Here is a 21,337-nt window from a genome sequence, read left to right on the forward strand (position 1 = left end):
GATGTGACAGCCAGTGCTGAGGGCCAGTTCCAGGTTAGGATTATCAACTGAAAGGGGGTTGTGTGTCCTCCAGTCAAATTCAATTAATAAGATAGAAGCTTGGATTAGCAGAGAATTCTGGATAATTTTAGATTTGTAAGTGCCAATAACTAGCCCAGGGATGGTGGCGCATGCCTATAATCCTAGCACTTGGGAAGCTGAAACAGGAGGGTCACCTTGAATTTGAGACCAACTAGGACTACAAAGTGACTTCGAGGTCATCCTGGACTACAGAACAAGACTCTGTCTCAAAAACAAAAGAAACAGGCAAACAAAAACAACCTGCCAATAAATAGCACTCATCTTAAGTGTGCGTTTGCACATGTGTGTGCACATGATACTGGGGACTGAACACAGGACATTTACCCTGAACTACATCCATAGCTCTTTTTCATCTTGAGACAGTACCCACAGCTTACTGGAGAAGAGGTCTCCTTGGGCATGGCCGAGAGGCAGAACAGAGAGGAGCTGCTCACATCGTGGTAGGGAGGCGTCAGAAAGGGAGGTACCAGCTTCTGTACCAGGCCCACAGCAGCCATCCCTTTCCAGCAGGCCGTGTACCCCAGAGCCCAGTCACCTTCCGAATCTCCTGCCTAGGAGCTCGTGAGGCTGGATGGGACACCCAGCTCTAAACCTTACACCAAAATCCGGAGTCCTGGCCAGGCGGACTGTTCTGAGACCACTTCTCCCTGCAACAGACAGCCCACTCCGTCTACTGTAGATCTGAGAGAGGAAGGGAAATAGCAGGGCGGGATGACCCAAGTGTGGTCTGCAGATTCTGAGGTGAAGAAAATGTTACAGCTCTTTTCCACAAGCGCATGAATCTGCTTTTCCATTGGTAAAGCAAAGGAGAGACCAGTAAAATAGTACAAGGTCCCAAGTGCTGGCCTCAGAAAAGTTTCATATTTTCTTTTCTCTCCTCATCACATTTAGTGGGTGGAAGCCCAGAGTCCGCCAGGCTATGTCTTCCCGCGGCCCACAGAGCCAGTGTGCAGCCCTTCCCCTCTGCCGCTGTGGCACCTAACTAGCCCGGCAGCAGCCACCCGCCTCGGGACATGCCCCTCCACCCTGTCTTTCCTTCCTTTTCCCAATGGCACTGCTCCTGTCTGTTGCAACCTCGGTGCCAGCTGGCTTCAGTTCTGAGTCCCCTCAACAGCATCCCTAAGAAGAGCTTCCATTGTCACTGCTGTGGACGCACCATGGCCTTGAACCCATAGCTGGGACCCAAACTTGATGCCCAGTGTCAGGAGGACCAGCACTAAGGCAAGGAACCATGAAGACAGCACACGAGCTTCCTCGCAGCTCTGCAGCAGAAGCTCTTAGGAAAGGCTCTTTAGCATTTTTTCAATCATCTGTATATTGAAATCTCATTGTGGAACTTAATTCCTTTACCACCTGACTTAGCTTCCAAGCCATGAAGTTCCATTTGTGCCTGAAACTCAATTAGAACCCCATATTTACCATCCAGGAAACAGATGTGAAAACTACAGTGTGTGCGTGTGTGTGTGTGTGTGTGTGTGTGTGTGTGTGTACCCATGCACACACTTATGAACCTGTCTTTATAGAAATCCAGTACATTCTCTATGTGCATCCAAATGTTCTCATTCACACATGATTGTGCAACAAGAAAAGCATGGTTTGGGAGCCGCTGAGATAATCTTCCCCTTTGGTCAGCCTCGGGGGACAAGGAGCGGAATTCTTGTCCGTTTCTGATGGCAAGATAGGCTGGGCTCATCCCAGCAACATGCGAGTTCTGTTACTGTGGCACAACCTGAAAAGATCATATTTGTGAATTGTCTACAATGGCAGGTCAGTCCTGGGCCTAAAAATCCAAACAAAAAGGATCCTGAATCCAATTCTGGGTAAACCCATATGCATTTCAAAGGCAGTGCCCGTGTAGTCAGTGGGTTAGGGTTTTTGTGTTGTTTTCTTTTTCTTTCTTTTTGGGGGGATGGGGAGGCTGAGGGGCTCCCTTTCATGTTAATCTAATTGTGCAAAACCCAGGCACATTTTCCTGTGTAGGGAGACTCTTTCTTCAGTGCACATCCCCTACCACACGCTCTGGCCCCTTTCATTTCTCTCCTCTAATGTCAGAGTGTGACCCTGGCCTGCGTCTCAGGGAGATTCCCAAAAGGGAGAGAGCTTCTGCTCTGCTGCTGAGGAATTTGCTATCCGCTCACTTGGCAGCAAATGAAAGTGGGTATTAATTTCTCAGAGTGCTGCTGGAGACACGAGAGGGGCCACACCAGATCTGCACCCAAATCTGTGTGTACCTCACAGCGTGTGGCTGTTTCAAAAGAGGGAGCGCAAAGAAAATGAAAGGGAAGAAAAGATTCTCCTGAACTGACTTCTCCGCATTTAGCATCGTTAGGTTTTGGATCGAGATGCGAGGCTGGAGCCCCGCACGGAGTTACATTATGCAGCTGCAGGATATCAGGTCTTCCCGAATAGGATGATTCGTTTAGATTCTCCACAATGCTATTGAAGTGCTTATTTTCCTCCTGAAGAGACACAAACAGATGCAAACTTCTGTAAACACTTTAGAAATGAATTCAGTGAGTTTGGCCTCTCAGCAGTGCTCAATAGCTGACAGAAAAATGTCTAATTAGTGCAAGTGGAAATAATAGGGGCACTTGGATCCCTTCCATCCTCCTCCAAGTCTACTCTTCCAAGGAGCTCAAAGGCGCTTTTGTCTGGCAGGTCACCCTCTCTCAGGCTTTTGTGCTCCAATCTATTAAGAGTAGAAGGAGGGAAAATAGATCAGGCAATGTTCTGTGCTCGAATGTGTGGCGCGTTCGCATGGGGTGCAGAAAGGCACGCTGGCAGCCTCTGCTTACAGGTGCTACGAGATTCCTGCATCGGCGACAGCCAAGGCGACACACGTGTGGAGCCCAGCTCCCATCACAGGCACCACAGTGCCGGTTCCTTTTCATTTTCCCTCACAGCTTCCAGGAGCCTCAGCCCGCAGAGTTGGTGGAGATGAGAAGAGATGGAAAAGAATGAGAGCTTCTGTCTCTTTTCTGAGATGCACCCCCTAGACGGCCGTCACTTCTGTTTTACTCTATTGAAAACCTGACTGAGAGGGATTTGGGGAATCCATCTTTGGCTGTTGCTGACAGTTTGCCAGCCAAGAGTGCCGTGAGTGGCTGGCTGCTTCTTTCCTGTTTTTCCTTGTGGCATCCTTGTCATGAAGCACCCATAACCCACTCACCTCGGTGCTGAGCATTTCACCTACATTTCCTCAAATCCTGAAATAACGCTGCAGACAGCTGTTGCCCACATTTCACAGATGAGGTTGTCAGGACAAAGGAGGGTAAGGAACTTGGTGACTATGAATAAGTAATGATGCTCAGAAAACAAAGAAGATGTATGGTTTCATCCCAGGCATTACTTTCTTATGTCCAGAAGTTTTCATTTTGATTATTTTTTATATCTTTCATGTCTCTACTTTATATAACTAATTCTTACAATATCTACTAGAACACATAAAATAAAGTTATAGTAATTTGTATTTAGGGATTACTTTCTGTATTTTCCTGGCCAATATGAGCTTCTTTCACAACTAGAAATTTTGTATTCCATGCCAGGATTGTAAAAATCTCATTTTATTGGAGGATGGACATTTGTGTGCCTGCAAACCATACTGAGCCTTGCTCTGAGAATCAGGTAAGTTAGGAAACAGTATAGTCCTTTCAAAGGCTGCTTGTAAACTTGAGGAGGCAGAACAGAGCAGTTATACTGCAGGCTTATATCATCCTGCTACAGCAGTAGCACCCAGTCAACACCAGGTCTGAGGCCTGTGAATCAGGATTCTCACTATAGCCACAGAGCCCCCTTGCTGCCGGTGGTCCAGCACCACTTTCTTTGCTCCTTTCAGGTGGTTCTTTCACCTGCATGGCTTCTCTCCATGATGAGCTGCTGCGGATTTGCTGAAGACCCAAAGGAGCACTCTGCAGAGCCCCAAACTTCTCACATTATGCCACTCTGTCCTTCCACTGCTCTGCCCTCGGAGCTCTACCTTGGCCCCTGCAGGTCAATCTTGCTGTCCTATGATTCTCTTGGTTCAGGGGACCTCCTCAGAGCCCATCCTCTGGACCTGGAACCCTTCCCCAGGACCCAGCTGAAGCCATGCAGCCCAGCGCTGAGCACTCACCTTCCTGGTGCGAGCTTTTACTGTAGAATTTCAGTGCCCTGTTAAGGCCAGATCACTCTTCACTGACATTCGTTTTACTTCTTTATTTTCTTACAATTTCCTCACAGCAATGACAAATAGGACCCCGTAACCTCACTGTCTAGACTTAGTAGTAAGCTCCGCTCCCTCTCTGCAAAGCCTTCCTAGGCTCCAGGTTACTGTGACCAGACACTGGGAGAGATGTGTATCCCCACAGTGGAGAGAGGGCCCTGCAGGCAGGGCAGTAAAGGAGTGCAAGCTCCGTGGAAGCAACCCAAAAATTTAAAAATTAAATCCTCCAGTGACCCAGCAGCCCTGCCTCTGGTAAATATCCAAAGGAATAGAAAGTGGGGTTTCAAAGAGATGTTTCCACACCTGTGTTTGTGATGGAAGCGGAAGTAGCCCAGGTGTCCCCTGGAGGAGGGCGGCAACACCTTATTATTTAGCCTTTAGAAGACAGGAAATTCTGTCGCCTGCTGCAGTATGAAGGGCTTCAGAGGCATTGCACTGAACAAAGCAGGACAGTCACAAAAGATGAATGCAGTATGACTCCCCTTATATGAGCCATCGAAAGTAAATGAACTCACAGAAAGGAAAGCAGGGTAGGATGTCAGGATCTGAGGCTGAGCGAGGGGTTGCTTAATGGGCAAGGAATTTCAAATCTGCAAGATGAAAGCATTCTGGAGATCTGCTTCATGGCAGTGTGAATATACTCAACACAACTGAAATGTACACTTTAAAGGACTAATGGTAAAGTTTATCGTGTGTGTTTTTATTTGTTTTGTCTGAGACAGAGTCTTACTGTGCACTTCAGGCTGACCTTGAACTCACTTTCTAGCTCAAGCTAGCCTCAAACACACAGTGATCCTCCAGCCTCAGCCTCTGGAGTGCTAAGGTTACAGGTGTGTGCCACCATACCTGGCCTCTCATGTTTTTTAAATACGATTTTATGTGTATACAGAGAGAAAATAGGAGAAAGACCTCAATGCCTGCCTGGCTTTGACTGTCTTGATTTTGTAACTTTGGAAAGTCGCTTCACCCTCTCAGCCTGCTTCCTTTACTTATTTAGATTTTTGAGTGAGTTGTAGGTTACAGTGTACTGTGGAAAGACGAGGTTTCCTGTCTGGGTTTTTGAAGGATGCAATAAATATTGCCCCTTTCTTTTCTGGACGAGAAGTAAAACAGAAGAGTTAGACACACAAGACATTAAATGCTTAACCCTAACAGAGTAAACTGTATGAAAAAATGTATGTAAAAGTTCAAGCTAAGACTAGGAGGTCTGCAATGTGACTTCCAAGATTATGGCAGCTTGTACACACCGTCACGGTGGGATCACCAGAACCTCACAGGGGAGGCTTATTAGATAAGACAGAAAGAGCAGAAAGAATCGCTATGTCCTTTCTGCAGCTTGCTCTCAAGAGAAACAAAGGGAGATGCGCATGTTCCAACTGACCCATCAGGTCGGCTCCCACCCAAGCTCAGAGCCAGCACAGGGTAGACAGCCTGAAGCAGCTCAGACGTCGACCTAGAAGGCAGCAGTGAGAGGAGAGAAGAGAGATTGCCCCCCAGCAACTGGCATCTCTGTCATAAAAAGGGCAGTGACTGGATTGGAACAGAACAGACTCAACCGAGAGGAAATGTGATAGCGGGCCTCTTCGATGCCCGCTTGGAGTCCTGTGTCTGGAAGCAGACTCGATTTGAGGGTACCATGCTCACCAGATGGGGGCCAAGGAGTGGGGCCCACTGGGACACAATCACAAAGCACCCCCTACCTTCTCTGCTTCCTGGCTGTGTGGTGTGAGCAGCCACCCTGGCCTCTGCACCATGCAGTTTGCCTCGGGTCCACCAAGCGGGATTGCGTTATAAGCCAAAAAAGCGTCTCCAGCCTTTCTTGGCCTTTTGGCTCAGATTAAGTGCAAAATAAACCTGTCTTCCTTTAAGCTGTGGGTGTCAGAGATTGTGTCCCAGTGAGGAGAAAGTGACTGAGATACTTAATAAACACATTGATGGTTTAAAAGTCTAAACACATTTTTAAAAATCCTTATTTTGAAAAAAAGAGTATCATTCCCCAGTAAACACCCATAACTCAGAATGTCACACCCCACGTGCGGTGCTGCAGGTCATTAGACACGTCTGTTCCAACAGATGTGCACACAAGTGCATACAGACACACACACCCCAACACTCAAATCAGGTGCAGCAACACCACAGATGGCCTCCTGGGCTGGTCCAAATGTAACAGTATGGCCAATGTGACTCAGAGGCACGCACTGTGCTTTAACCACCCCTCAGTGCAGCAAGACACCTGAGGTGATTCCCTTGCGGAGGGGACAGGTTAGCTTGGGGCACAGCTTTGGGGGTACCAGTCCAAAAGGCAGTAGGCCTCTGCTCTCTATGGTGGGTGAGGTGGGTGCAATGGCAGGAGGTCCTGATGGAGCAAAGATGCCCACCTGGCAGCCAGTGAGCAGAGGCTGGAGTCCTTCAAACCCTTGTAAGGTCATGGTGGGGATCAGACCATTAACACTCCAGTCTCTGGGGGCATCCTGGCTATGGCATAAATGTCGTTAAAATGCTGACAGAGTTGTGCAAACCTCGGGCTGCTCTGTGCCAGGGACAGCATCACTGTGCAGTCCAGTGTGGAAGCTCTGCAGTGTCCCTCACTTAGTGATGGGGCCTGGCCCCCTGCACTTCTGCCCCTCAAGGAGCTGCAGAGCCCATCTGTTCCTAAACGTGGCTGAGACCTCCTCTCCTGCTGTCCTTCATCCACAGGTGGCCCTGCGTGCCTCCATCCGGGCCCAGGACTGCACAGTGGCCACAGCCGTTATCTTCCTGCTGGACCGTGTGCTCTACAGGCTGGACGGCACAGGCAGCCTCCTGCGGGTGGCACGGCGCCTGCACCGCCTGCAGCCCAGCACACCCATCGCACCACAGCTGCTTATCCGACAGGCGCGTGTCTCGGTTAACGCAGGTGGGTGCTGCCTGGGGCCTTTCTCCTATTCCCTTCCATCCCCACTCCCCCTTGCCAGAGCACTTGACCCCAAGCCTCGGGCACTGGGCCCCACATGCCACCCTTCCATACCCACCCCTTGCCCATCCACCCGCCTCACCACCGACACAAAAGCCCTCTGTAAAGGGTTTCAGAGCCAAAAGCAGAGAGAAAATTGTGAAAGGGTGTGGAAAATACTAATTGGAGCCTTTGTCTTCTAACAAATCTGCCCCGCTGCTTCCAAACAGGGGTATCTGAATTGCTGTACTACTGACCAAGAGCCTCTAAAAGCAGATTAGAATTTGACTGTTTCTGCCTGCCGCCCCAGCCCCTTTCTGCAGGGCCACTTGACAGGGTGGACAATGGTGCTGACAGCCCTGTGCCACGCCTTGAGGTCTCTCCATCCCTTAGGACTCCCGTGCAGCCCCAGACTGGACATGGGAGTGCCTTTCTCCCGTGTCACTTTGAATGGAGCAAGAAAGGAGGCCGGCTTTGGAGGGATGCAGGGCGTGCCGCCCAGTGTGGAGACCAGAGGTGGCAGGCTACAGCCTAGGAGTGAGCCCCTTGTCTCTCCTGGAAACAGAACACTCTGGTTGACGTTAGCTCTCACTAAGCTGTCATAACTGTGGTCTGGAAGAGGTTAAAATTTCTTTACTTCAATCCTTTGAAAAGGAACTGTCATGCTATAGTAAGTGGGTCAATTGGCAAAAGCAGAAAAGACAGAGATAAAAGGACACGAAGACGTGGGCCCAGGAGGTCACCTCTTCAAAGCCCAGGTTCGCTTACTTTCAAGTTCTCTCAGCCATGTGGAAATTGTGTCCCTGTGTTTTCGTGGGCTCTGCTAGGGTGATTGCAGGGACAGAGCTGGACTGAAGGAAATGTCTTCTCTCAAGTGTCCTGGATGGCATTTAAGCTTGGGACATGAGGAAAACCTAACACTTAGCACAGTCCAGAGCCCTGTGTCCTGGCCATCGTGTGCCCAAGTCCTTGAGGGCTGAGTGGGACACAGGTTCTGGTTTCCAGAACCACCTCACAGGACACCAGAAGTGTGCTTTCCTGGTTTTTAAAATAGAAACGTTTCCCAGAGGTTGCCAAGCTCACCGCACACCCACTGTCTTTGCAGGGAAGCTCCTGAAAGCAGAGTACATCCTCAGCAGCCTCATCAGCAACCACGGAGCCACAGGTCAGCACCCCACATGCACTGCTCAGTGTGCAGTCGGCATCCCAGCAAGGACAGAGACCGGCTCTGGCGGGTGGATGAGTGGTTTGGGTCAACCATCTTACTTTGTGTTTCTGTTTTCTGACTCCAAAAACAATGAAAGCAAGGCACTCAGTGCTTCTCCACTTCACGATGGGCCATGCAGCATGCAGGGCCTAACAGATGCCTAACGGGGACTGCAGGTAGCTTGCTGAGCCTCAGAAAAGGCTCAGAAGCAGCCTGAAGAGTTGGGATTTACCAGGGGTGGTGACCTATAGTGCCTGTAACCCCAGCACTCAAGAGGCTGAGGCAGGAGGAAGATTGATGCAAGTTAAGGCCAGTCTGGACTACATAGCAAAATCCTGTCTTTAAAAACACAAAAACAAAAACTAGGATAGTAATAAAAGCCTCAAACTCCGAGAAGCATGCTTACGGCTATATTTTTTAAATGGTCTGGAAAATTTATTTCATTATGTAAGAAATATAAAGTTATTTTGAAATAGATTTTCTTTCAATACTCAATCATACAAGAAAGGAAGAAGTTCCAAAGAGGTATGAGGTAGATTGCTTCAGATACCTTGTTGGAATTTCTGGGTTTTAAATCAACACGTTTTCCAAGTGTGGAACACAATTTCCAGGGGACTTTGAGCTCAGGGTGCTAAGGTGCCAGGGTCCAAGCCCTTGAAGCTTGTAGGCACTTGCAGAAGGGAAAGACATCAGCTACACACTCTCATACACGGCCACTGTTGCTAGGCTCCCACCCAAGAGGTGGTCAAAACTGCAGTGAAGGATTAAATGTTTAAAAGTTATTACAGTGAAAGCACATCGCCACAAACACCCCTGACTATCCTGCCAGCTGCAACACACTTGTCTCATCACTCTGCCGTTTCCACAAGCAGCTCTGGGAGCCTTCCCTAGTGGCGTGTTTAAGACATCTGGTCAAAAATACAGTGAGTGCTGCGGTCAGTGTCACCCAGTGGAAAGGAGGCTGTAAAACCATGCCTTGCCCTCATCTACCATACTCGCTTACTTTCAAGTTCTCTCAGCCATGTGGAAATTGTGACCTGGCAGCATGCAACTTCTGACTCTTCCCCAAAGTCAGAATGACTGTGAAAGGGACACATTTGAATGGACTCAGGAGCTCGAGGCGCTACAGCAGCTCAGCTAAAGACAAGGCTCATGGCAACATGTCTTTCACTGTAATAAAATGTTTAAAATTTTAAATATTCGGACTTCCGGGAGAACATGGCAGATAGATAGCGGCAGCTTTGGAGGCTCTCTGAGAAACTGCAGGTAAAATCCAGGAATGGTGCCAGGCGAGAAATCCTAAGCAAGGGGAGATATACTTTGCTGACCCAGGAGCAAACTAAACTAAGAAAAACAACTGGAAATGCAATCCCAGTGATATAACAGGAACAGATAAGGTCTCAGCACAGTAGCTGGACCCCGTGCCAATGGAAGCTGCGATTTGAATTTCCTGCAGCCGCTGCTGAATCCCAATCAGCACAGCAAAGAGAGAGGCATGAAAGCTCTGAGAATGGGAAGCGGTGAATGGAGTTGAGAGTGGGACTGGCCAGGAGCCCTGCATCGACCTGCGGTGAGTGAGCGGATCGGGGACCCTTCCATAGGAGGCTTCAGCAAAGGACATACTGGGACCGGGCAGACTAGCTGGAACAGGTTGTTGCAGTGACTTCAGTCACATATTCCCCTATCAAGTGGGATTGGTGGAGAGTGTCTGGCCTGCATGACGCCTCTGACTAAGACCCAGTAGGCTAGCCCAAACCAGGTCTCAGCGCCTGGAGGTGCACCTTAGCAGTGAGGCCTTTGGTAGGTTGACCTGGAGGGGGTGCCCAGCATAGGCTGCCCAGGTCTGTGTCTCCCTAGTACACTGCAGTGGGTGGGAACACCTAGCCGGCGCAATTCAAGAAAAACTGTAACCTACAAAGAAAGAAACTGGGCCTCCCATATTCACTTGTATAAAAGGAACAAAAAATATGGGAAGAGGGAGCAACAAGAAAGGGTCCTCGGCTCCCAATCCTGAGAAACATGCAATATCAGACACGGCACCAATATGAGGCACAGAGCCTCATAAATGAGTTCAGGAATGAAATTATTAACAACCTGAAGCAAGATATAAGTAGAATAGTTAGAGAAATGCTAAACACTGCCCAAGAAAAAACAGATGGTGGAATGGAAGAACAGAAAAAAAGGGGAGAATTGTTCAATGGAGAAAATAGAGAAAACATAGAATACGTGAAGCAGGTTCAAAGAGATTACCAGGAAACTAAAAACTCTATTGAAAACTGGCATAACCGCTTGAAAGAAACTAAGGATAGATTATCTGAACTGGAGGGCAGATTTGTAATATGGGAGCATGAAATGAAAAACTTCTTAAAAATAAAAAAAAAACAAACAGCAACAATACAAAGGCTAGAAGATGATAAGAGGATCTATAACTTAAGAATTAAGAACATAAAAGAAGAAGTAGGGACACAAACAAATGGACTACGAAAGCTATTCACAGAAATAATCCAAGATAATTTCCCTAGTTTAGCAAAAGGTAAAGATACTCAGATGTATGAGGCATATAAGACCCCAGCCACCTACAACCCAGAGTTACACCCAGGCATATAATAATCAAAATTCCAGAAATCCAATATAAGAACAGAATATTAAAAGCCGTCAGAGACAAGAAACAGATCATTTACAAGGGAACACCCATCAGAATTACAACAGACTTCTTGGCACAAACCATCAAATCACGAAGAGCATGGGGGGAAATAATTCAAGCTTTGAAAGATAATAACCTCCAGCCAAGATTGATATATCCTGCACAACTGTCCCTAGAAATTGATGGAAAAACAAGGTGCTTCCAGGATAAAGAGGAACTAGGGGAATTTGCAACCACCAATTCAACTCTACAGAGAATACTGCAGGATATTCTAAAAAAGGAAAATACCAAGATTCCAGAAATAGTGGCAGAGAGACCACAATGAATGGAGCAGAAAGCGAAGAAGAAGACAAACTGACAACAAACAACAGAAAAAGAGCTCAACAGAAATGAGGCAGAGAAGATCGGATGGTAGGAACAGCTATTTTGGAGAAAACAAGACATCATAATAGCTAGTGCTGATTTAGTCTCATCTTATTTTGAAGTCCCATCAAACTTGTATTCTTCTGTCTCCATCGGTCTTAAAAGGTTGTATTTTATTGGATTTTATTATATATGATAATATAAGTAAAAACTTTTATAGACAAGGAGATTATACAAAAACCATTGTTCATTTTCTGTTAATTGGTTCTAAATACCCTGTAATAATGTCATTCTCTTGAATGGTTTTATAGTGTCTTGATATGTTTGGTGCTACAGTATATGAAGTTATACTCAAAGATTTCAAGGAAAGAGACACTATGGTAACTACTTTTATGTCAGGATATCTTGTGGGGAAACACTATTTTGCCTAAATAGTTATGTTTTGACCTGTGCTGTTCTGTTGTTATGCCCTCTTTTATCTCAATCCCCCTTTTTTAAAATTATTTACTTTTTTCTTTTTATCTTTTTAATTAAGGGAAAAATAAATAAAAAATAACAGGATACATTATAGTAACTTACTTTGATTTCCTATTAACTTGATTTGAAATCCTGTATTGCCCGCACCATCTTGTTTTGACTGATTTTCCACTGTTCTGCTTTGCTTGATAGTATCAAGTTCGAAAGTATAGGAAAAACTGAAGACAATAAGATTCATTATGACGCCCATTCTGGTTGACTATTATCTTCTTTTAAAGTCCTGTAATGTCTCCAATGCTTTGGTTTTACTCTTTACTGTTTTGTTCAATTTTATTATAACTGCCAATTCTTCTTAAAATAACAAGAGGCAGTATGGTAACCATTGTTGATCACCTAGTATTTTGTTTTATATTATCTATTATGTCCATCCTTTTGATTTGACTGACTCTGTTCTGATACGTCACATTTGGTTTTACTCTCTTCAAAAAAAATAATAAGAACGGAGGGAGAAATAAAACCCAAAATGTGTAATTGTCATTGTACAAAAGAAAAGAAAAGAAAGTGCTCTAAAGGTTATAACTGCATATATCTTTAAGTGTATAAGATAGCCATATTACTGAGTTTTTTTGGATCATTGAACAAAACTGTTTGCACTCTCACTATTTGAAAGTCCACTTTATATGCTTCAATTTTGTAACTTGAACAACTATTTTTAAGATGAGAATATGTAATCTATTAACTAGTGATTTCTTACTTTTTTTTTTCTTTTTCCTTTTTACTCGTACCGGGGATCAAACTCACGACTGCCTGCTTGCAAGGCAGGCACTGCCACTGAGCTAAATCCCCAGCCCCTATTTTTTAAATTTTGTATTACTTGTACCCTTTTTCTGTTTTTTTCTTTTTCTCCTTAAATAATAAATAAATAAATTTTAAATACTCGTGGTATTTTGGTTACGCCTTATATGCACACTAGCCATCTTCCAACTCTTGTACACACGCACACACACATACAAACACAGTTGAAGAGCAGGAAGGAAACAAAGCGATGCAGCCGAAGAGAATGCAGGGCTGTGGCAGAGCTGCCTTCCAGGCCCCGGCCTTCCCTTGCCCTGATCTGGGCAGGTTGATTTCTCTTTCAAGCTTGCTGGTCCACAAACGGCATCCTCACTTGCCAGTTCTTTACCAGTTTGGAATCCAAACCAGTGGGGATGGTGCACAGGGACAGTCACAGGGAGTCCTGGGGGCGGGGCAGAGGCTGCAGCTACAGCTCACAGGGCAGGGGAAGGCAAAGGAAGAGTTCCAGTGGGCACAGGCACAGGCACTGCCCAGCAGGGTGCCCACAGGAGGGCACAGGACTTTGGGAGGGCTCTGATCCTAAATGTACAGATGCGGTTGCCTCTCAAATCCCAATCCACATGCTACTGAAGATGTCTATGAAGATAGAGCACTTTACCAGCCTGTTCCCTTAGTAACTCAAAATGATACTATTTTTCTCATTCATTTAGGTACCTGGCTCTACAGAAATGAAAGCGACAAGGTCCTGGTGCAGTCAGTCTGTGTACAGATCCGAGGGCAAATTCTGCAAAAGCTTGGTACTGATACTGCGCCTATCTCTGCAGGCTACAGTGTTTTCTGTGCAATGTTCTTATTGTTTCTGACCAAACTTTTGACCCTCACTTCCTTTAATGTCCTTCTTAATGTCCTCCCAAATGAAATTTAAGATCCCAGGAGTTAAAAAGGGTGTGGTGCTGCCTGACTGCGGTGCTGGCTACTCAGGAGGCGGAGGCAGGGGGAATGCTGGAGCCCAGGAGCTCAGGGCCAGCCTAGGCAGCATTGGGAGACGTTGTTTTTTTTTGGGGGGGGTGGTGTTTTTTGTTTTTTGTTTATTTAAAAGCAAGAATGTTAGCATCCCAGCACTTAGAGGGCTGAGAAAGGAAGACAGCTGCAAGTTCAAGGCTACCCTGGGCTACAAAGTAAGTTCAAGGCCAGCCTGAACTGCATAGTGACACCTTATCTCAAAAAAAAAAAAAAAAAAGCCAAAAGAATGATAGTCATATTATGAATGTTAACAATGCAAAAATTTTTTCTATGGAATTTTGTTAGAGGAATTTACAATTGTATATTGTGGCTATTAAGCACAATATTCTCTGTATTATTCCTAGCTTCTGACTCAGTTGAGCACAATGTGGGGTGTGGTAAAACCCTGTTCTGAATCCACCAAAACACCTCATGTGTGTATGTGTGGTGTTGTTGTTGTTGTTATTGTTTTTGGAGCAATCATGAACTTTTCAAGCAAAGTTATCAGATCTTAATTATGTTAAAAGTACAAACTGCTGCTGTTGAATTCAGGGCTGCATGCATGCTTGAGCTGTACCCCCAGCCATAGGGTTGGAAAAATACTAACAGAAGGTGGTATTACCTTCATAAACCACGGGGCAACTGTAGAGTAGATATTACATACAAAATAGACAATAGTTCTTACTGTTCTCCAGCTGAATAAAATACATTGTCAAGCCAGCTGGAAGAACAAAGGCAGGTGAGTCTGATGAGGTCCTGAGTTTCCCCTCCTGGCTGCTTTGGGGCATCTCTGGCCAGGAGCACAGGCCCAGCTCCGCTTCTCTCCCATTCCAGGCATGTGGTATGAAGCCGCCGAGTTAACAAGTGCCTCCATCGTTGGATATTTGACGCTCCCTCTGCCGGATAAAAAGGTTGCTGGTCCTGCACTTCTTTTTCCTCTTCCGGTGACTTGTCTGTCTGGCACAGCTCAGCTGACTCTCAGTCACCTCTGTTCCCTCTGTGCTCTGCGTGATGGCGAGGAACTGCAGCGACCTCCTTCTGTCTCCAGCTCCGGCCCTTGCTCATTAGACTGCTGGATGGTTACAGACAGTGTGTCTGTAATCATCTGTGACTATTTATGTATTTCTCTCCCTGGTCCAGTCTTTTGTGGTACTACAGATTTAGCGTCTATCTGATTCCCTAGCAGAATTGACAGGGACACATTGCTTATATATATAATCAGTTTTCTTGAACAAGAGTGGACTTCAATTAATCATTTATGTAGCAGCTCTAAGAAATTGAGAGCCGGGCATAGTAGTACACACCTATAACCTCAGCACTCAGGAGGCTGAGGAAGGAGAATCAAGGCAAGTCTGAGACCAGCCTGGTTGTATAGTGAGTTCAAGGCCAGCCAAAACTACCCAGTAAAACTCTGTCTCAAAAAAGAGAGAGCAAAAAGAAAAAGAAATCAAGACGCATCCTTTGTTGTCCTAGTTGGCATTTTCATTCTTTGTAGTTTGTAGGACTACCCCCCATACCTGAAGCTCCAGTTTATCTGTTCCATTTCCTGGAGCTGTGTCTGCTGCCACCCTTTCACAGCACAGAATGTCATGTGAGTGCTCCTTCTTGGGCCGGTGATTGAGGCCCAGAGTGGTGGGCAGGTTCAGTCTGATAACCCAGTGTGTTCGCAGGGGGTCTGTGGCTGGTCCGGGTGCCATGAGCCTTCTCCTCAGTGCCACCCCGGTAATCTAACACTAACGCTAGGCAGATGGTGCACAGACAGGCCACCCTCAGCCCCACACTCCCCTCCGACTCACTGTGTCTTCCTTTCAGGGCCTCTCTGCGTCACTTGGGATTCTGGCAGACATCTTTGTTTCCATGAGTGAGAACGACTATGAGAGATTTAAGAACAACCCCCAGGTTAACTTGGTAATTGTCGCTTGTCTGACGCATGGTGAGACACTGCCCCCACAGTCAGCTGTGTGCCAGGAGATCTGGGCAGGGCGGGTCCACCGACTGCATCGGTGTGGGCCGGGCCACTCTTGGGTGGCTTTGCCACCGCAGCCAGCGGAACCAGGCCCCAGGTGGATGCTCCGGAAAACTCTAGTGAGCCAATGAAAACTTGAATAGTAGCAAAGCGATTTGGGGCCATTTATGTCCTTTCAAGTCCTCACAAAACGCATCGATAATAAAAGGGCAATAACTTTAAAATCCATCATGGTCTTTTCAAATCAGTACATTAGTCATTTGTTCCAGGCTCTTATCCTTAATAATGACTAGTATTTATATATCGCCTGACAACTCAAAAAAATATATATATCCGGAAACCCTAAGACATAGGTAAAGCCGACTATCTCATTTCCATTTTAGAGAAAAGCACTCCAAGGCCCAGAGAGGCTAAGTAATGCTGCAGCTCACACAGCCAGCATGAGAGAACCAGGGACAGAGCTCGGTCTCCGGGGCTTGGAGCACTGACGCTGAAGTTGTTTCTCCAGCTGCACTGACTTGGAGATGCTTAGCACTATCATCTCTGCAGCCAGTTCCTTAGATACCCAAAGTGGCCAGAGTAACACACTCAGTTAGTGCAACTTAGGGTAAGGTAATCCAGGTTTGCTGCCTGCCATATAAATCTTGGTAAGAGGCTTTTTCTATCACATCAAAATAAAAAAAGGTTATGCCGCTGGGTGTGGTGGTGCATGCCTGTCATCCCAGTACTCGGTAGGCAGAGGTAGAAGGATTGTTACAAGTTCAAGGCCAGCCTGGGCTACAAGGTGAGACCCTGTCTCCAAAAAAAAAGGGGGAATTATGCCCACATCTACTGAAATTATCCCTGATGACTGATTACACAGCACTCAGGAGGCTGAGGCAGGAGGCTCACAACAAGTTCAAGGCCAGTCTGAACTACACAGTAACATGCCATCTCAAGACAAACAAAACAAAAATAAGATTCCAAACCACCTGTCCACTCTGAACCACCCTCATCTTTACTCCACTTTATGTCTTCTCAGGGCTCTGGCCACCATCTGGAATGGTGTGCGCTTTGCTCCAGCTCCTGCTGACCAGTCCTTCCCCCATGCCCCAGCGTTTTTTCTGTTTTGATGTGAAAGAAAAAAACATCTTCCTGAGATTCATATCGCAGGCAGCAAACCCTTACCCCTAGTCGCACTAATCAAGTACAGTTCTGTGACCACTTTGGACTCTAACAGCCTGAGGCTGAGGAGCTGGGGTTGGTGGAGCTCGGAGCTGCTCCTGGGGCATGTGGGGATCCTCAGCTGGGCCCACGTTGATGGGCACAGCGCCATGTCTGAGGCCTCTCTGTGTGAGTGGTGTGGCAGGATGGGAGAGGGAGCAGGGGACGTCCAAGCCCTTCCCCCAAGACACATATCCCGTTGTCTTAAAAATATTCCATATATACGTGGATTTATTTCATTGACATTAGAATTTTATATTAGTTGGCTAAAAGAGAAGTTTGTCTAATTATCTGCTCTTTTTTGTAAGAATTCCTGATTTTATGTCATATACTGTGTATTCTGAAGATGATGCACAGTGTGATAATTACTGTTACTCTCTTATTATTTGGTTATAATTTTTTTTTCATAAAATAGAAAAGAAGAAAGGGCCCCTGCCCATGACAGTGAGAGGTCAGCTAGTCAGGTCACACAGCAGTCAAGGTCTCCAAGAAGCCCATCCAGCCTGCTGGGGTGCAGAGGGCAGCAAGGGGCACTGGCCACCTTTCTCCCCAAGGTGCTGCTCCTGAGGGGAAGCTGGGAGGAAAGAGGGGGCCCTGCCTGCACCTGCAGATGATGAAGCCCAGTCACCACCCCTGTCTCCGGCTCCCCAGGCCCTGCTCCAGGAGTATGAACACCGGCTACTGGCAGCAGCAGAAGCCTGCAAGCTGGCAGCTGCCTTCAGTGCCTACACACCCCTGTTTGTGCTCACAGCCATGGTGAGTGGGGCGCTGGGAGGGTGATGCAAAGTCCCCCTGCATGTGTGAGGGACCCAGGATGCCAGGCAGGGTTGGGTAGTCTAGGAAGCCACTCCTGGGGCAGTGAAGGGCCATGTCCCCAGGGGACTAGTTCCACAGTGGGCTCGAGAGCCACTGCTATGTTCCCGCTCTTAGTGAGTGAATGCGGGGTTTGTAATCAGCAGCCTCACTTCACAGAGCGACTTCCCATGCAGCCTTTGCTGAAACTGACCACGACAGTGCTCAGAGACCCGTCGTCCCCATCAGAAAGCAGCAGCGCTACCTGGGGTGGGAGTTACAGCTCGTGTCTCCTTTTTGAAGTCAGGCTGGCCTTGAACTCACACGTAGCCCAGGCTGGTCGGAAACTCTGCAGTCCTCTTGTGCTGGGGTTACAGGTGTGCACCACCACACCTGGCAGAAGCTCATTTCTTACTGTTTGTATCAGCCAGCTGCTTATATCCCAGCTCATCCAGTGATCAGCATCACACATCCTTCATACAGTAGTGTGCTTTCTTTAGAATAGCCATAGCATGTTTGTTTGCCTCCACCATTTTAAGTGATTCTCCCTAATTGTTCTGATTTTCACTTCAATCGGAAATACACTGTGACTTGCTTCCCAAACCAGTTCTGCACCTAATGCTCCTCTTGCTGTTTCCCCAGAACATCCGCGGCATGTGCTTGCTGTCCTACAGCAGTTCCAGTGCCTGCCCTGTCAACCAGACCAGCTCCTACCTGTGTGCGGCTAAAGAGGCCTTCGAGATCGGCCTGCTGACCAAGACTGACAACACGCCGGCCGCCGGGAAGCAGGAGCTCCACAGCCTCATCAAGGCAGCCTTCGGCCTGGCCACTGTGCACCGCCGACTCCTCGGGAACACGGCCGCGGTGCGTGTGGCCCGCTGGCTGTGTGTGGAGGCCCTGGGGACACTGGCCAGGCTGGGCTCCTGCTCTGCAAGCCAGGACCCAGAGGCAGTGTCAGGAGAGATCCTGTCTGCAATCAGCCAAGTGAGGCGGTGCCTCGGTGTCCAGAGCTTTGTAAACCCAGACGCCAGAGCTTGCATTCCGGAGAGTTTCCAGGGTGGCTTGGATGAGCCTCTTCTGCGGGGGAGCGTGGGTTTCCAGGAGATCCTCACCGGCTACTCGCGGCACCACAGCTCAGTATGTGAGGTTTTTGAAAGCACATGTGGACACAGCAAGATCCACGAGAAACACGCAAAAACAGACCTCTGCATCACGGCCTTAGAAACAGAAACCAAATCTCCAGACACACACACCCTTGTGGACCGGCCACGCTCTCCTGCAGGAAGGGGGACACTGTGCTACTGGACAGACCAAATCGAGAGGGCAGGCATTGAGGCCTGGGCCCCACATCGGGACACGGAACCTGGGGCAGAGCCACCCGGGCACCACAGCAGCAAGCTCCAGGAGAGGTCCCCGGGGGGCAGCTGGGGTTCTGGGAGCTGGAGCAGGCTGTCGGGGACCAGTTGTTCTGTGAGCTGGGAGGAGGTGAGCGCTGCGGGGGTGCCCAGCTCAGCTGGGGGCACAGAGCACCTCGTGGACAGCCGGTGCCACACTGCCTCATGTGAGGAGCTTGAGCCAGACGTCGAGGGCAGAGCCGGGCACTTGGTGCCTTGGGATCTGCGGGGTCTGTCTCTCCGGGTGCCCAAGGATGACTTTACAGAGACCTCCCCAAGTCCTCTACACGGAGCCCCGTCCTCACCAAACCTCGCACCCCACAGCTCTGACGACACCCAGGCAGTCCCTGTGGCCGAGCTGGCGGGGGCTCCAGGGGACACCTGCGAAGTCAGAGGGACTCTCTCGGGACTCCCCCGCGCTTCTCCGGCTCCTGGTTTCGTCGGGCACAGGGACACGGCCGCGTGGCATTCCGTGCAGAACAACAACTTTGAAATTCTTGATTTCGCAGACACCAGCTGTTATGTCCCAGGCGGGCGTGGGGTAGCCAGGAAAACAGAAGCCCATGATCCAGACCCAGGCCGCACGTGGGTGGACCCCGATGCAGAGACTGCAGAAGGCACCCAGGCAGAGCCAGGTGGTTCGCGGGGCGCCAGTGCCAGGCCGGGGAACAGCTCTCTCCCTCCCTGTCGCCCCACCTGCCCTGAGACCAGGGGCTCCGCGGAGGAGCCAGGAGTCGACCCCGAGGGCCCCACGGAGGTCGAGGGCGCCCCCTCTGCGGCTGGACCCCCCGGGCTCCCTTCGGGTGGCGGTAGCACCTTCCCTGTCCCCAGCGAGAGCTGTTCCTCCACAGAGGAGCCGGGCCTGGGCGCCTTCTCCAGCGGCTCCCCGGGCTGCTCCAGCCCCTGGTCCCTGCTGGACTCCTGCGGCGGCTCCGCGGCAGCCCGGCCAGGGCCGGAGCAGGAGGCGCTAGAGGCGCGCACGCTGCGGCCCGCGGACCTGCGGGAGCTGCTGGCCGGCGTGGGCCATGGCTGGCTGCGGCGGAGGCTGGAGGGCACCGGCGTGTTCAAGCCCGGCCGGCCGCGCGGGGCGCACGGTGAGCACTTGCACTGCAGGGGGGCGGCGTGTGGGCCTCGCGGAGCTCTGGAGCACGCGGTGGAATGTCCTCCCTTCACCGAGGCCTTGACAGCTGCTGGGGGAGAGACCACATCTGCTGTCAGAACACACGAGCCGGCCAAGCGCTAGGAGGCTGAGGCAGGGGGATGGCAAGTGCGAGCCCAGCGTGGACAGCGTAATGAGTCAGTGAGAGCCTGTTTTTACAAAAATTTTTAAGGACTAGAGACGTAGCTCAGTACAAGCCCTGAGTTCCAGCCCCCAGTTAAAAAGGTAGGGAGGGAGAGGGAAGACAGAAGAGGGGAGGAAGAAACCAACAGGGAGGCCGGAGGACCTGGGCCTCCTGAGGTGGGGCTCAAGGTAAGACAAGTCAGGACAGAGCCTGCACCCAGCACCTGCCTCCTCCCCCTTCTCGGTCTGAGCTAGCCGAGTTCTCTGTTCCCTTCGTTCTGGATCTGGGGAAGCAGGTCTCATACCTGTCCCCCTGGGCAGCTGCAGGACCAGTCAGGACCTCCCCAGTTCGGTCAGCCAGCGATGCTGCAGCTTCTGCCCTGGAGCTGGGCAGCGTGCACATGGCAGGGCCAGCTTTCTCCAGCCCCAGGTGAAGTCCAAGGTCTCAGCGCTGGCAGACTCAGTCCAGCTGCTCCTTCTGTCCATGGACAGTGCCTTTCCAGGTGCTCACTCGGCAAAGGAGCAGAGACTCTCACTTTGTTATTTTTTTTTAATGGAAAAAAGATAAAATCTCATAGCAAATAGTAGGAGAATAATAATGGTTATTCACATATTATCTTTAAAGTAGTTGCTTGGGGTACAAGGTATGGCCATAAAAATTTCTCCACCTGACATTAGCACTCAGCTTCCTTCTTAATGAACCGAGACACTGATGGTGTAACTGACTTGGCGGCTTCCTTTTCCCCTACCGTGCTTTCCCTTTCAGCCGTTCTACTTCCTTTCTCCTTTGGAACAGTCTCTCTCCATGTCACAATACCTGTTGTGCATTTAGACCTTGTTTACTCATTTGCTTCTCGCAGAAGGGAGCCAGTTTGATGGAGTCTGATTGATGTCACTTCTCCGTAGTTTTCAGCTCGCATCCTCACGACCTGGCTGCTCCCTGCAGCTCTGCGTCTGGCACCACCGTCTCCGCGGGAGTTGGTGGAGCACAGTGCCCT

At 49.0% G+C, this 21,337-nt stretch overlaps 1 protein-coding gene across 4 annotated transcripts in view; it reads left to right on the top strand.

The window, feature by feature from the left end:
* The window catches only part of Alpk1 (alpha kinase 1), a 131,832-nt gene that overhangs the window by 98,805 nt on the left and 11,690 nt on the right, over nucleotides 1-21,337 (top strand). For all 4 annotated transcript variants that reach the window (XM_063260632.1, XM_023564345.2, XM_063260634.1 and 1 more), the window contains 7 exons: nucleotides 6,980-7,178; nucleotides 8,320-8,379; nucleotides 13,411-13,497; nucleotides 14,537-14,613; nucleotides 15,515-15,610; nucleotides 17,523-17,627; nucleotides 18,306-20,151. In XM_063260632.1, the coding sequence (XP_063116702.1) occupies nucleotides 6,980-7,178; nucleotides 8,320-8,379; nucleotides 13,411-13,497; nucleotides 14,537-14,613; nucleotides 15,515-15,610; nucleotides 17,523-17,627; nucleotides 18,306-20,151 (2,470 nt within the window). The remainder of the gene's footprint in view (nucleotides 1-6,979; nucleotides 7,179-8,319; nucleotides 8,380-13,410; nucleotides 13,498-14,536; nucleotides 14,614-15,514; nucleotides 15,611-17,522; nucleotides 17,628-18,305; nucleotides 20,152-21,337) is intronic.

This window comes from Cavia porcellus, unplaced genomic scaffold, assembly GCF_034190915.1.
Source record: "Cavia porcellus strain 051 isolate PalLab524CR breed Dunkin Hartley unplaced genomic scaffold, mCavPor4.1 scaffold_14, whole genome shotgun sequence".
Taxonomy (NCBI): Eukaryota; Metazoa; Chordata; class Mammalia; order Rodentia; family Caviidae; genus Cavia; species Cavia porcellus.